The sequence below is a fragment of the Cyprinodon tularosa genome, unplaced genomic scaffold (genome assembly GCF_016077235.1).
Source record: "Cyprinodon tularosa strain WSP-4 unplaced genomic scaffold, ASM1607723v1 ctg318, whole genome shotgun sequence".
Lineage (NCBI taxonomy): Eukaryota > Metazoa > Chordata > Actinopteri > Cyprinodontiformes > Cyprinodontidae > Cyprinodon > Cyprinodon tularosa.
Genome location: NW_024039028.1, coordinates 1,682,501 through 1,698,770, shown reverse-complemented (window position 1 = coordinate 1,698,770; position 16,270 = coordinate 1,682,501). Strand labels below are relative to the sequence as shown.

Below are 16,270 nucleotides of genomic sequence, written 5' to 3'. Positions count from 1 at the left end.
TTACTTACAATCAGACACTTTGGTTGCACAGTAACATGTTATTAATAAACCTTGAGAAAGAATCTGGTTTGTTATGGGAAGAAGCTATGTCTGGTCTACAAACAGCCTCCTGCAGGGGAATGGTGTGGCCTTACAGATGAAACAGACTGAGTGAAACTTTTATAGTGAGTAAATAGGATCAACTAATAAATGAAATAAAATAAAATACATTTTCCGACCACAAAACTAAATAATTTTGTTTTTTTAGCTTCAGTGGACAAACTAATTGTCTTTGTTTGTACTGAATTTTCAAAGGGGCAGCATTGTGTTGTAGTGGGTAGCCTTGCAGCTAGAACAGTGGTGCTCAAGTCCAGTACTCAAGAGCTACAATCCTGTAACTTTTAGATGCATCTCTTCTCTAACACACCTGAATCCAAAGGCTCAATCCCCTCATTTAGCCCAGCAGAGGTGTGGTAATGAGCCACTCATTTGATTCAGGTGTGTTAAAAATGGGGTGCATCAAAAAGTTGCAGGATAGTAGCTCTTGAGGACTGGACTTGAGCACCCCTGAGCTAGAAGGTTCTGGGTTTGATCCCCAGGCTGGGATCCTTCTGCATGGAGTTTGCATGTTCTGCTTGTGCCTGCGAGGGTTCTCTCCGGGTACTCCGGCTTTCTCACACATACCAAAAACATGACTGGTGTGAGTGTGTGTGTGGATGGTTGTGTGTCTTTGTGTCTCTCTGTTGCCCTGTGATAGATTGGCATCCTGTCCAGTCTGGCCGCCCGTATGCCAGAGATAGGTACCGGCCCCACCGCGACCCTTCAGCTGGACTTTGTTTCCAGTTTGAAGACGTTTCGCTTCCCATCCAGGAAGCTTTTTAAACTAGAGACATAGACAGGTTTCAGTATTACAGGCTAAGAAAGAAACAAAATGTTCCCATTCCATCAGGGCAGACCCACTCATCGGGATCAATTTGCATGTTTTCTAAGCCAAAACAAGGCTCAGCTTTCGTCCACTCTATAAAACCTGGAACTCAATGCTATTTCTGACATTTTGAATTGAAAAATCTTCCTGGATGGAAGAGAAACAGCTTCAAACTTGGAAACAAAGTCAAGGGGATTGTTTTTTTTACTTTTTTGGAATGACTGTGACCTGGATGACTGGGAATCTTCACCAGCATAAAACATAGTGACACGTTTGTTTTTGCTGATAAAGATGATTCTCCTGGATCTCTGCCGTGTTTGTTGGTGTTTTTATGCTGGTTTGTATGTAACACATAGGTATTGTGTTTCTCCTCTCCCTTCTATTCATCACCCAGGTGCTTGGCCGGATTCACTGGGCACCGATGTGAACAGGCTGTGCTTAAGAAAGTCTCAGACCCAAAACGTATGTGAACACAGCTGTATTCAGTCCCACATGTCATTACTGGTGTCTCACCCAAGTCATGTTCTCCTCAAGACATGACGGAGAAACCCCCGTCTCCCTGGTAACCTGTAATACAGACAACGTGGGGATTGTTGTTTGTTGCCTTTGCAGATCGCTGTACTGAATTTTGCATGTACTTCCCATCTCATCACACGTCATCCATGTTGTAACCCATCTCATCAAAGGGCTGTGCTGGTTTCCAAGAGTCAGACAAACATGTCCGACATACTGTTTCCTCTATTCAGACTAACCCTGTGATTTCAAACATATAGGAATGTGTAAGTGGGAAGGTCTGGACTCGGTGGCTGTACAAGTACATGCAAATTTCAGTCTGTTGCAAAGAGACGGATTAAACCGACCTGTTGGGGAAATTAGCCGACCCCAACCATCCGTCAGTGGATGACAGCAGACAAACTAAAACACGAAGGTCAGAGAATGACTAAAAGATGATATAGTTTGACTTCTTGGTCTTGTTGGCCGGTCCTTCTAACACCAGTGATGACTGTTGTGGGTTTTACTCAGATCTTTTGTAACTAACACCCTTTTGTCTCTTCTCTGTCTCTTGTCTTTTATGTTTAGGTGTCCAAGTGAGTTTACTGGTGATCGCTGCCAAACCTATGTAATGGCCAGCTATTACAGTATGTCTCCTATTCTTCTCTCCTTCTTCCTGCATCATTAACAGCTCCCCGTGTCTCTATAAAGATCACTTTGAATGCTTTCTTTCTATTTGGCTTTATATCTGTGTTTGTGATTAGGTTTTATTGTGTTGCTATAAGGTCTTTTTCTCTTTTCTTTCAGAAACCGAGGAGCTGTATCAAAAGCGCATTTTAACAATAACAGGGATCTGCATAGCTCTGCTAATTGTTGGAATCATGTGTGTGGTGGCCTACTGCAAAACTAAGTAAATAATACAATTTTCTTCTCTTTAATTTGGAAATCTGTCTGTCTGTCTATAAATACACTCACCGGCCACTTTATTAGGTACCCCATGCTAGTAACGGGTTGGACCCCCTTTTGCCTTCAGAACTGCCTCAATTCTTGGTGGCATAGATTCAACAAGGTGCTGGAAGCATTCCTCAGGGAGTTTGGTCCATATTGACATGATGGCATCACACAGTTGCCGCAGATTTGTCGGCTGCACATCCATGATGCGAATCTCCCGTTCCACCACATCCCAAAGATGCTCTATTGGATTGAGATCTGGTGACTGTGGAGGCCATTTGAGTACAGTGAAGTCATTGTCATGTTCAAGAAACCAGTCTGAGATGATTCCAGCTTTATGACATGGCGCATTATCCTGCTGAAAGTAGCCATCAGAAGTTGGGTACATTGTGGTCATAAAGGGATGGACATGGTCAGCAACAATACTCAGGTAGGCTGTGGCGTTGCAACGATGCTCAATTGGTACCAAGGGGCCCAAAGAGTGCCAAGAAAATATTCCCCACACCATGACACCACCACCACCAGCCTGAACCGTTGATACAAGGCAGGATGGATCCATGCTTTCATGTTGTAGACGCCAAATTCTGACCCTACCATCCGAATGTCGCAGCAGAAATCGAGACTCATCAGACTAGGCAACGTTTTTCCAATCTTCTATTGTCCAATTTCCATGAGCTTGTGCAAATTGTAGCCTCAGTTTCCTGTTCTTAGCTGAAAGGAGTGGCACCCGGTGTGGTCTTCTGCTGCTGTAGCCCATCTGCCTCAAAGTTCGACGTACTGTGCGTTCAGAGATGCTCTTCTGCCCACCTTGGTTGTAACGGGTGGTTATTTGAGTCACTGTTGCCCTTCTATCAGCTCCAACCAGTCTGGCCATTCTCCTCTGACCTCTGGCATCAACAAGGCATTTCCGCCCACAGAACTGCCGCTCACTGGATGTTTTTTCTTTTTCGGACCATTCTCTGTAAACCCTAGAGATGGTTTTGCGTGAAAAATCCCAGTAGATCAGCAGTTTCTGAAATACTCAGACCAGCCCTTCTGGCACCAACAATCATGCCACGTTCAAAGTCACTCAAATCACCTTTCTTCCCTATACTGATGCTCGGTTTGAACTGCTGGAGATTGTCTTGACCATGTCTACATGCCTAAATGCACTGAGTTGCCGCCATGTGATTGGCTGCTTAGAAATTAAGTGTTAACGAGCAGTTGGACAGGTGTACCTAATAAAGTGGCCGGTGAGTGTAAGTAAATATAAGGATAACTTACTGTTGCTTTATGGCAGTCAGAGGAAGAGGATGCTATGATGTTCTTCATTTTATGAAATACAAAAAGTATTTGATGTAAAATTATTTTGAAACATTAAAAATTCTAAAGCCCCATTTGAAAGGCGTGTGGATGAAACACCATGTGACTGTGTTTTGGTAATTTCTATAAATAGATCAACATGAGCTGATGTCAGCTGGCTCCGCTTTCTTATTTTAAGGGTGAAATAGTGGTTCCATTGGTTGTTCATCTCATTTATCTAACCAAATGAAGGTTAAATACTCTTATTTTAAGACATTATTACTCATTTTTAGATCATTCTTGAAGTGTGCTTGTTCATATTTAAAGGGAATACTGTGTTACTGGATTTTGGTTTGTTCTCAGTTTCTTTTCTTTTTTCATAAACAGCAAGCAAAGGAAGAAATTACGAGACCGCCTGAGGCAAAGCCAAAAGAAAAAGAGAAAGAACAATCCAAATACTGCGAACGGCTCCGGTACAGAAAGCTCTGCTACAGGACGTCAGAACGTGCCTCTTCAAGATTTGAAAATTGTCAATGTAAGGTGTTGGTTCTGCGTTAAAAGTATTAAAAACTAAATCTCAAGAATCAAGATGCTTATCGTGTTGTTTCTACTTTTTTACAGCCATGTAATGGTTCTGCAAGGCAGCATGCAACTGAGGAGACAGAAACGACCTTTCCTTCCAGCAAATATGCAACTGCTAATCAGCCCACCACACTCACCAACATCTCCAGCCAAAGGTAAGACAAACATTTCCAGAGATGAAAATAAAATATATTTTGAGATTCAAGTTTTTACTTGCCGTTGTTGATGGCACAAGTCTCATAATATTCCTTTTTTCAAACAACGATGGTCCATTGTTTCTTTATGGACTAGTGTAAGTTAGAATTATGACAAACTCTGGTTCACAGCTTAATTTTGTAACTTTGGGTACAAAATGAGGCTGCATTCAGATCTGGGGCCATAAACAGGTACAAGAGTCCAAATATGAAGGACAACTCAATAGTTAGGGAGTAAAGCACTGATTCTTTGCCGGTGATGCAACCTCTATCTGGAAATGGCCAATATCCTGAAGCATAACAGCTGCAGAAAGCTAGTTGGACAGACCAGCCACCTTCACATCTGCATCCTCCATCAACTGCTCCCTCCAGTAGAACACCTGGACCACCTACAGACATTAGTACAAAAAAAACAGAAGCATCACAGATTTTAAAGATTACAAACCCATCTTTACTTCTGTGGCCATGGAATCTTGACTTACCTTAAAGGAATAGTACACCCAAAACATGATTAGCCTTCATTTTCTACTCACCCCCATGCTGAACAACACTCTGGAGTACTTTTTTGATATCTCAAATGCATCTGGAGATCTGGGAGGCTTCTTGCTGTCTGCGCACTTTCATCTGGTTTGGTCTGCCGCGGATTCCGTAGAGTCGTGAACGCGCTTTTAGGAAATCCTATACACTACTGTTTATGCTCTAAAAACATTCTAAATGACTTCGTTTCGAGTAAATTCTGGACGCTACCCACTTAGGACACTTGGAATACATTGGACGAGCAGTATGGAGGAATATTGACACGTTTTTTGTGGACTTTTATGGACCTTTCTGCCTCGGGCGCCATAGACCTCCATTATTTGAATGTCAGCAGACAGCAAGAAGCCTCCCAGATCTCCAGATGCATTTGAGATATCAAAAAAGTACTCCAGAGTGTTGTTCAGCATGGGGGTGAGTAGAAAATGAAGGCTAATCATGTTTTGGGTGTACTATTCCTTTAAACCTATCAGAGACTTTCCTGGATCTTCTATAGTAAACCTAAACAGCCAACAAATCGGGACTACTCCTGGTCCCATGCCAGCATGCAGGTAGTCTGACTTTACCACAGCCTTCTCCATCATCGTTCCAGCTACAGGTGCTGGTCATAAAATTAGAATATCATGAAAAAGTAGATTGATTTCAGTAATTCCATTTAAAAAGTGAAACTTGTATATTATATTCATACATTACATACAAACTCATATATTTCAGATGTTTATTTTGTTTAATTTTGATGATTACAAATGACAACAAATGAAAATCTCAAATTCATCATATCAGAAAATTAGAATATTACTGAAGACCAATAAAAACAAAGGATTTATAGAAATGTTGGCCAACTGAAAAGTATGAACATGAAAAGTATGAGCATGTACAGCACTCAGTATTTAGTTGGGCCTCCTTTGGCCTGTATTACTGCAGCAATGCGGCGTGGCATGGAGTCGATCAGTCTGTGGCACTGCTCAGGTGTTATGATAGCCCAGGTTGCTCTAATAGTGGCTTTTAGCTCTTCTGAATTGTTGGGTCTGGTGTATTGCATCTTCTTCTTCACAATACCCCATAGATTTTCTATGGGGTTAAGGTCAGGAGAGTTTGCTGGCCAATTAAGAACAGGGATACCATGGTCCTTCAACCAGGTACTGGTAGCTTTGGCACTGTGTGCAGGTGCCAAGTCCTGTTGGAAAATGAAATCTGCATCTCCAAAAAGTTGGTCAGCTGCAGGAAGCATGAAGTGCTCTAAAACTTCCTGGTATGTGGCTGCGTTGACCCTGGACCTAAAAAAACCCAATGGACCAACACCAGCAGATGACATGGCACCCCAAACCATCACTGACTGTGGAAACTTTACACTGGACTTCAAGCAACGTGGATGAAGTGCCTCTCTTCTTTTCCTCCAGACTCTGGGACCTTGATTTCCAAAGGAAATGCAAAATTTACTTTCATCAGAGAACATGACTTTGGACCACTCACCAGCAGTCCAGTCCTGTTTCTCTTTAGCCCAGGCAAGACGCTTCTGACGCTGTCTGTGGTTCAAGAGTGGCTTGACACAAGGAATGCGACAGCAGAAACCCATGTCTTTCATACGTCTGTGTGTGGTGGTTCTTGAAGCACTCACTCCAGCTGCAGTCCACTCTTTGTGAATCTCCCCCACATTTTTGAATGGGTTTTGTTTCACAATCCTCTCCAGGGTGCGGTTATCTCTCTTGCTTGTACACTTTTTTCGACCACATCTTTTCCTTCCCTTCGCCTCTCTATTAATGTGCTTGGACACTGAGCTCTGTGAACAGCCAGCCTCTTTAGCGATGACCTTTTGTGTCTTGCCCTCCTTGTGCAAGGTGTCGATGGTCGTCTTTTGGACAACTGTCAAGTCAGCAGTCTTCCCCATGATTGTGTAGCCTATAGAACTAGACTGAAAGACCATTTAAAGGCTTTTGCAGGTGGTTTGAGTTAATTAGCTGATTAGAGTGTGGCACCAGGGGCCATCAATTTTGAACCTTTTCACAATATTCTAATTTTCTGATATGATGAATTTGAGATTTTCATTTGTTGTCATTTGTAATCATCAAAATTAAACAAAATAAACATCTGAAATATATGAGTTTGTATGTAATGTATGAATATAATATACAAGTTTCACTTTTTAAATGGAATTACTGAAATCAATCTACTTTTTCATGATATTCTAATTTTATGACCAGCACCTGTATATCCAGGTAGACGGCTGAGTTACAGACAGGCAGAAGGTAGTTTGTGAGGCCAGGGAGGTCTGTCACAGGCATCTGGAGCATCAACCTTTCTCCACTTCAATTTGGTCCATGTACACCAACAGCCAGTCTGTTAAACTCCTGCAGCTTGTGGATGAAATCAGCTTCCTGGTCTCATTAGTAACAGAGACAAGTCAACCTACAGGAGAGAGGTAGACTGTCTACAGTCCTGATCCTGCAGCAACTTCTGGGAAAGATACTGCTATCCTCTGTGGCAACTTATCTGATAGATTAGCACTTAATTTTACATGTGGATGATGTGGATGAATATATACAGTAAATCAAGTTGAGGATGTTTCCCTGGGTTTTTGTGATGTGTTTTTTTATCTATATAAGGCTAAAGGTTGTTCAGTTTCATCATTCAGATTAAACCATAAAAACTCAAACTCATGTAAAAGAAAAAATGGATTTTGGATTTGTTGCTCCTTTGATTAAATGAAACTGATTAGTCATAGCAAGTGAATTTAGGTGAGTTTTACATCTAAGTAGTTAAAAATGTGGACAAAATTCTTGGTTCCCCTCATCTAATGAAAGAAAAAACAACAATGGTCACAGAAATAACTTGAAACTTGGAAAAAAAATCCATGAAAGTGAACAAATGGACATTGCTTTCAACCATGCTTCAATATAATGTTCAATATAACGAATGAAACAAGCTTGGGCAAAAATGATGATGATGACCCTTAGAAAAGACTGAAAAGAATGTGACCAAAGGGATGTGTTAAATCAAGGCGTGTCCACCAATGAGCACCACTGGTGTCTACCGTCTATGTAAGTGGGCTATTTAGAGCTACAGGTGGTCAGCTGTTTGGTGACATGGAGTGTATCACACTCAACATGGACCAGAGGAAGGGAAGGAACGAGTTGTCTTAGAGGAATATAAAGGAAATTATAAACAAGCATGTTGTAGGTCCGATATTATGCTACCTTTGAAAATAATATTGACAATCAGGCCCCAAGAGCTTGGGTTGTCTTACGTTGCAAGACAGACCAAGACCAATGGCTGCACTTGTTTTAGCTGAAATAGCCTCTATTTCTTTATTGAAAATGTGCCTTTGTCAATGGAAAAGGTGTTTGCTCATTTGGTAAGAGTTTCATTTATCAGTTAACTCCATAAGTTGTGAAGCAGATCAAGATTGTGGTACTTCACACCGCTACCGCTGCTGTGATTGGCTAAAAGCTTGACACTGGAGGCAGGTGCCACTGGGTGATTTACACCAGTAAAGTTTTAAAGAATTGCAGTGAACGTCTTTCCCTTTTGCCAGCACTTTCTACAGGAGCCTTTTCTAGATGAAACTGTGCAGATTTCAAGTTGTCTCTTGGTCCACTTTGCTAGACTTTGGTTTTGTTTATGTTTTACTTTTTGCCTTTTGGTAGTTTATGCTATTCTATGTTTGCTGTTAGAAATGATCTTGTTTGGAATTACTTCTAAGTTTTACTACTTTTCCCTGTCCTTGTTGTTTTCCTTTGATTATTCTGTCATTTATTGTATCATCCTGGTTTCATTACCTTTTTTTTGCTTTTTTTTTTTTTAGTGTTTCCTAATTAAGCATCAGTCAAAGTCAATTCTTTCTTTTTTGCTCTCATTGCCCCTGATTGCCACTCTCCCTTTCTCCTTTGTTACCTTCTGGTCCCTCCTCTGCACACCTTCTCCCAGTTAGCCCATTTACTCCAGCCACTGTTTCAGACTTCTCCTCCCCAGAATTTAAGCCCCTCTCATTCTTCCACTATGATGCTACTATGATGAGAAAAAGCAGAGAGAGCATAATGTTAGAGGTTGAACTAACAAACACTGCAGAATGGGCGAATAGAGATAGAAAGAAGCAAAAAGAGGAAAAGTGGTCCCTATGTCCTCCAGCAGCCTAATCATATAGCAGCATAAATATAGAAAATAGAGCAGGATAAACTTTTATGGTTTATCCAAGTAAAAAAGTCTGTCTGGACTGTATTCTCCTCTGCTGATCAGTTGAGTCCCTCTAACTCCTCATACTTCTCTACTCACCCAGCAACTAAGCAATAATTGTAAACAGAACTTTTTATATAGCAGAGAAAGCTGACAGTGAGTTCACTCATAGGACTACAATTAGTAAAGTTGGTAGAATTAAATCGGGATTCCAGCATCTGGAATGCCTTGGCATGCAACATGAGCTTTCAGCTTTCGAATAACTGTTCTTGACTCTGTATCAGGCAGGTAGTTTACCTCTGAGAAATTGGAGTCGTATTCATTAATCAGTATGTGAACAAGTCTGTTCCAACCTTGGTCTATGGTTTTGTAATGATCTTGAGTCTGTAGTGTCTGTTTTTATTTTTGTTATCCACAGATTGACAAATGTCAAATTTGGTGAAATGTGTCTTGCTGAGTGATATCCTTTTGAAGTGAATCTTGAATCAGTAGTTCTGTAGTAATCTGCAGTCTGTTTTCGGTGCTTGGTTCAACTTCTATAGAAAAGAAATGTGTTATTCCAAGAGGTAGATTATTTTTTATCTTCAGGTCACCCATATTGTACAGTTTTCTTAAAAGTTTATAATCTAGTGTCTGATTCTGTTGGTGCGCTGAATTTTTCATCCATCCTTTCAGCTAAGACTGACACCTAATTAACCATGTTTTCTCGGTAGCATGCACTGTAATATCCATGGAGTATTTATCAATGGTTTTGTGATGACAGTCTCCTAAAACTCATGGTCTGACTGTACTCTTCTAGATGGTTGTAGGTGTATTGGTGGAACTTTTCGATGCTGAAAATTATCGCCAGACATTGTCTTTTAATTTTTGCAGAGTCTCTTTCTGTTATTGTCATGCAGTGTTGCATATGCTTCTGGTTTGCCTCCTTGTGTTAGAGCAGCTCTTGGTCCTGTTTCACTAGCATTGCACTTTAATCTCAGCTCTTTGTCTAGGCTAAAGTATTCAACTACTAGTTCTAGAAATATCTGGTTTTTACTCATCTTACATAGATCTTTCAGAACATCTCTCCATTCCCAGAGAAACACTTGATGTAAGAGCCGTTGTAATATTTCAAAATCATCTACAGCTGCTAATAAAATGTGAACAGATAGTTGACTAGCCCTTACCAGCCTTTTGCAGGTGCACAAAGATTGTGCTTGTAGTAATAACAGGTGCAATCTGCAGTGAACTGCACTCATTACATTTAGATTTCTTTTGATTTCCCCACAGTTTTGAAAAGTGGAGGACTATTTGTAAAGCAGCTGCAGTTTGTAACAGAACTGCACACAGATGGCAGGCATGATCACAAAGTGGACAAGATTTAGAAAAGAAAGGACTTTCTTTTCGAATGAAACAAAATAAATCAGGCTTCAGATCATCTCTGGATCATTTCAACTGAGGCAACCAAACAGGTCATTGGTTTCTGTTTTCTTTTTCTTTCTTTTTATTTGAAGCAATATCACTAAAGGCTCTCACCTGCATGTTTACTGTGAGCCTTGTGGAGTCTTCAACATTTCAGCCTTCATAGTTGTTCGTAGATTGTAGATTTTAGATAGATATATTTTTACATATTTCACAGTAACTGCTTCCATTGTCCATTGACTCCACAGCAGTTTACCTCCTAGGCCAGAGGTCACGGATTAGCAGACCGGGGTATGGATGCAGACCCACCTGCTGGCTAATCCAGACCCAACCTGATTTGAAACATTTATAAATTATTGCATTTTGTTCGACGACAGTGTCTAACTTCACTTGCTCCGCTACTCCTGTTAATACGGTAAAGCCCTCCGAATGAATGTAATGAATACTCATTACTGACGAGAAATACCTCCAAGCCGAGCTGTGTTGTGAGATGATGTGTATGTGGTTCTAAGAGCTTTGCACAGATATGTCTGGTAGGGGTCCATCTTTAGTCTGCACAGACATTTGCAGACAAACGTTTTTAACATCATCTTTGCAGACACCCCGAATAAATTAATATGTTTTTTCAATGAATGGAAATGTTTTGTTTTTTTCTCTCTTATGTTCTAGATGATATAACAGTTTTGATGTTATAGAAATAAAGCTAAGACTCGGTTTATTTTTGCCGCAGCTGCTGCTATATTAAGGACGCTGCACTGGTCCTTTGTGGCAAAAAGCCAGCTGAACTCAAAGGCAAAGCTCTCCATTTACCGGTCGGTCAATGTTCCTATAGATCCACCCATGGAATCTGGGTTATGATGGACATTAAAGAGATCCAAGATACAGGCGGTTAAAATGAGCTTCCTCTGCAGGATGGCCAGGCAAGCTCAGGTCTTCAACATAACCAGTCGAAATGCATGAAAAAGAAAAGAAAAAGTTGATGTTAAACTTTCAAAATGATTGAGCAATATTGAAATAATCGAGATGAATAGTTGGTGTTTTGGTGGAAATGAACACAAGGCCGAAGACATAGAAGAAGATGGTATGTTGACCTTTTGGATATTTTCTATTATTTTACGTTTTTACTCTGGGATATAAAGTAGCCGAAAGTAGAAAACAATAATTTTCAATCTTTAAGGAAAGTACTGTGTTCCAAGACTGACTGAGCTCTGCCATTTAACAAGGTGACACTAAAAGTCTCCGTTTATTTTTATTATTTTTTATTAAGATCTGAGGTTTATTAAGATCTGAGGGATTAATGAAATAGCATCAGCAGGGACCCCTCAGGGACGTTAAAAGTCGCCACCAATATGTTCCTGTTCCTCCTAAACATCTCCCATCTTTGTCAGTGAAGCTGAGTGCTCCACATCTCTGCCCTCATGGTGCCCATCTACATTAAGATCCACAATTATGAGATTGAAGTCAGAATTCTGAGATTAAAGTCAGAATTCTAAGATTAAGGTTGAGTTTTTTTTCACTATCAAACTGAAATAATATTTAAAAATCAGTTGACTTTTTACATTTTTTCAGTGGCCGTAATCGTCTTCTGTAGAAAATTGGTTATTCTACTTGTAGAAAACAAACAGTTGTTGTTGACGCAAAGTTAAAAGTAGTGTAGTTTAATATGGATGGATGGATGGATGGATGGATGGATGGATGGGTTGGTGGATGGATGGATGGATGGGTTGGTGGATGGATGGATGGATGGATAGATGGGTTGGTGGATGGATGGATGGATGGATGGATGGTGGATGGATGGATGGATGGGTTGGTGGATGGATGGGTTGGTGGATGGATGGATGGATGGATGGATAGATGGGTTGGTGGATGGATGGATGGATGGATGGATGGATGGATGGATGGATGGATGGTGGATGGATGGATGGATGGATGGGTTGGTGGATGGATGGGTTGGTGGATGGATGGATGGATGGGTTGGTGGATGGATGGATGGATGGTGGATGGGTTGGTGGATGGATGGATGGATGGATGGGTTGGTGGATGGATGGATGGATGGATGGATGGTGGATGGATGGGTGGATGGATGGATGGATGGTGGATGGATGGGTTGGTGGATGGATGGATGGATGGATGGATGGTGGATGGATGGGTTGGTGGATGGATGGATGGATGGATGGATAGATGGGTTGGTGGATGGATGGATGGATGGATGGATGGATGGATGGATGGATGGATGGATGGTGGATGGATGGGCTGGTGGATGGATGGATGGATGGATGGATGGATGGTGGATGGATGGGTTGGTGGATGGATGGATGGATGGATGGATAGATGGGTTGGTGGATGGATGGATGGATGGATGGTGGATGGATGGATGGATGGGTTGGTGGATGGGTTGGTGGATGGATGGATGGGTTGGTGGATGGATGGATGGATGGATGGTGGATGGGTTGGTGGATGGATGGATGGGTTGGTGGGTGGATGGATGGATGGATAGATGGGTTGGTGGATGGATGGATGGATGGATGGATGGTGGATGGATGGATGGATGGGTTGGTGGATGGATGGGTTGGTGGATGGATGGATGGATGGGTTGGTGGATGGATGGATGGATGGTGGATGGGTTGGTGGATGGATGGATGGGTTGGTGGATGGATGGATGGATGGGTTGGTGGATGGATGGATGGATGGATGGTGGATGGGTTGGTGGATGGATGGATGGGTTGGTGGATGGATGGATGGATGGATGGATAGATGGGTTTGTGGATGGATGGATGGATGGATGGTGGATGGATGGATGGATGGATGGATGGGTTGGTGGATGGATGGGTTGGTGGATGGATGGATGGATGGATGGGTTGGTGGATGGATGGATGGATGGTGGATGGGTTGGTGGATGGATGGATGGATGGATGGGTTGGTGGATGGATGGATGGATGGATGGATGGATGGATGGTGGATGGATGGATGGATGGGTTGGTGGATGGATGGGTTGGTGGATGGATGGATGGGTTGGTGGATGGATGGATGGATGGGTTGGTGGATGGATGGATGGATGGATGGTGGATGGGTTGGTGGATGGATGGATGGATGGGTTGGTGGATGGATGGATGGTTGGGTTGGTGGATGGGTTGGTGGATGGATGGATGGATGGATGGATGGATGGATGGATAGATGGGTTGGTGGATGGATGGATGGATGGATGGTGGATGGATGGATGGATGGATGGGTTGGTGGATGGATGGGTTGGTGGATGGATGGATGGATGGGTTGGTGGATGGATGGATGGATGGATGGTGGATGGGTTGGTGGATGGATGGATGGGTTGGTGGATGGATGGATGGATGGGTTGGTGGATGGATGGATGGATGGTGGATGGGTTGGTGGATGGATGGATGGGTTGGTGGATGGATGGATGGTTGGGTTGGTGGATGGGTTGGTGGATGGATGGATGGTTGGGTTGGTGGATGGATGGATGGATGGATGGGTTGATGGATGGATGGATGGATGGTGGCTGGGTTGATGGATGGATGGATGGATGGGTTGGTGGATGGGTTGGTGGATGGATGGATGGTGGGATGGTGGGATGGTGGTTTGGGTGATGGGGGTGGATGGATGGATGGGTTGGTGGATGGATGGATGGATGGTGGGTTGGGTAGATGGATGGTGGATGGGGGTTGGGGAAGGTGGCGGGGGTTTATGGATGGGTTGGGGTGGATGGGGGTTTGTGGATGGTGGATGGGTTTGGTGGATGGTTTCATGGATGGTTGGATGGGTTGGTGGTTTTATGGATGGGATGGTGGATGGGTGGATGGTGGGTGGGGTGGATGGGGGATGGGGTTTATGGGTGGATGGATGGGTTGGTGGATGGATGGATGGGGATGGGGGGGATGGATGGGATGGGTTGGTGGTTGGGTGGATGGGTGGATGGATGGTGGGTGGATGGAGGGGGGGAGGGTTGATGGATGGATTTGGGGGAGTGGATGGGATGGATGGTGGTGGGCTGGGGATGGATGGAGGGGTTGGTGGATGGATGGGTGGTGGGATATTAAATTTGGTATGGAATGGGTTGGTGGATGGATGGGTTGGGGGGGTGGATGGATGGGTTTGGTGGATTGAGGAAGGGGTTTGGGGGTGGGAAGGGGGGGATGGATGGTGGATGGGTTGATGGATGGATGGGTTAGTGGGTGGATGGATGGTTGGAAAGGGCTGGGGGAAGGGTTTGGGTGGGATGGTGGATGGTGGGGTGGGTGGGTGGGGTTTTGGGGGAAGGTTTTTTGGGGTTTGGGTGGATGGGATGGTGGATGGGGTTGGTGGGATGGTGGATGGAAAGGGTGGATGGGTTGGTGGAAAGGAGGGGTGGATGGAAAGGATGGGATGGGGATTGGGTGGATGGATGGGTTGGTGGAAAGATGGATGGGTGGAAGGTTGGGTGGGTGGATGGATTGGGGGATGGAAAGGATGGTTGGGGGATTGGGTGGATGGGTTGGGTGGGGGTTTATGGATGGTGGGTGGGTGGTTTTGGGTGGAAGGGTTGGGGATTATGGGGGATGGGTTGGTTGGGTGGGGGATGGGGGTTTGGGGGTTGGGGGATGGGTTTGGGGGATGGTGGATTTGGGTTTGGGTAATTTTTTGGTGGATTTTTATTTTTAGTCCGGGGCCCCCCGGAAAAATTTTTTATTTTTTTAATTTAAATTTTTTTAATTATTTAAATTTTTTTTTAATTATTAAATTTTTTAAATTTAAAAATTTTTTTTATTATTTTTTAATATTTAATTTTTTTGGATTATTATTTTATTAATTTTATTAATAAAATTTATTTGGGGGGTGGGGTGGATGGGTTGGTGGATGGATGGATGGAAGGGGTTGGGGGGTGGAATTTGGGTGGGTGGTGAAATTTTTTTTGGGGGATGGATGGATGGAATGGATGGGTTGGTGGAGGATGGGTGGGATGGAGGATGGGGGATGGAAAGGATGGAAAAGGGTTGGTGGATGGGGTGGGTTGGGGGAGGGGTGGATGGGTTGGGGGGTGGGTGGATGGATGGGTTGGGGGATGGATGGATGGATGGTGGTGGATGGGTTGGTGGATTTGGTGGGAAGGGTGGGTTGGGGAATTTTATGGATGGGTGGATGGTGGATGGGTTTGGGGGATGGGGGGTGGGTTGGGTGGTTTGGGTGGGATAGTGGAGGATGGATGGTGGTTTGGGTGGTGGATGGATGGATGGGTTGGTGGATGAGGATGGGGGGTTGATGGATGGATGGGTTTTGGGGGATGGGGTGGGTTTGGGGGATTGGGTGGATGGATGGGTTGGTGGGGTGGATTGGGTGGATGGATTGGGGTTTGGGGGATGGTGGATGGGTTGGGGGGATGGATGGATGGGTTGATGGATGGATGGATGGATGGGGGTGGTTGGGGTTTGGGGGATGGATGGATGGGGTGGATTGGGTGGGTTGGTGGATGGATGGATGGTTGGGGATGGGGATGGGGTTTGGGGGAAAGGATGGGTGGGTTGGTGGTTGGAAAGGATGGGGATGGATGGGGGGATGGTGGATTGGGTGGGTTGGTGGATGGATGGATGGATGGGTTGGTGGATGGATGGATGGTGGATGGATGGATGGATGGATGGTGGATGGGTTGGTGGATGGATGGATGGGTTGGTGGATGGATGTATGGATGGGTTGGTGGATGGATGGATGGATGGATGGTGGATGGGTTGGTGGATGGATGGATGGTTGGGTTGGTGGATGGGTTGGTGGATGG

General features: G+C 43.7%; 1 protein-coding gene across 4 annotated transcripts in view; it reads left to right on the top strand.

The window, feature by feature from the left end:
• The window catches only part of LOC119788493 (pro-neuregulin-1, membrane-bound isoform-like), a 38,763-nt gene that overhangs the window by 19,500 nt on the left and 2,993 nt on the right, over positions 1–16,270 (top strand). For 2 of the 4 annotated variants that reach the window (XM_038292854.1, XM_038292855.1), the window contains exons 4-7: positions 1,299–1,366; positions 2,204–2,306; positions 4,016–4,163; positions 4,250–4,365. In XM_038292854.1, coding sequence (XP_038148782.1) covers positions 1,299–1,366; positions 2,204–2,306; positions 4,016–4,163; positions 4,250–4,365 — 435 coding nt within the window. Of the gene's footprint in view, positions 1–1,298; positions 1,367–1,984; positions 2,044–2,203; positions 2,307–4,015; positions 4,164–4,249; positions 4,366–16,270 lie in introns of all 4 variants that reach the window. The other 2 variants (XM_038292856.1, XM_038292857.1) reach the window with 2 other exon arrangements.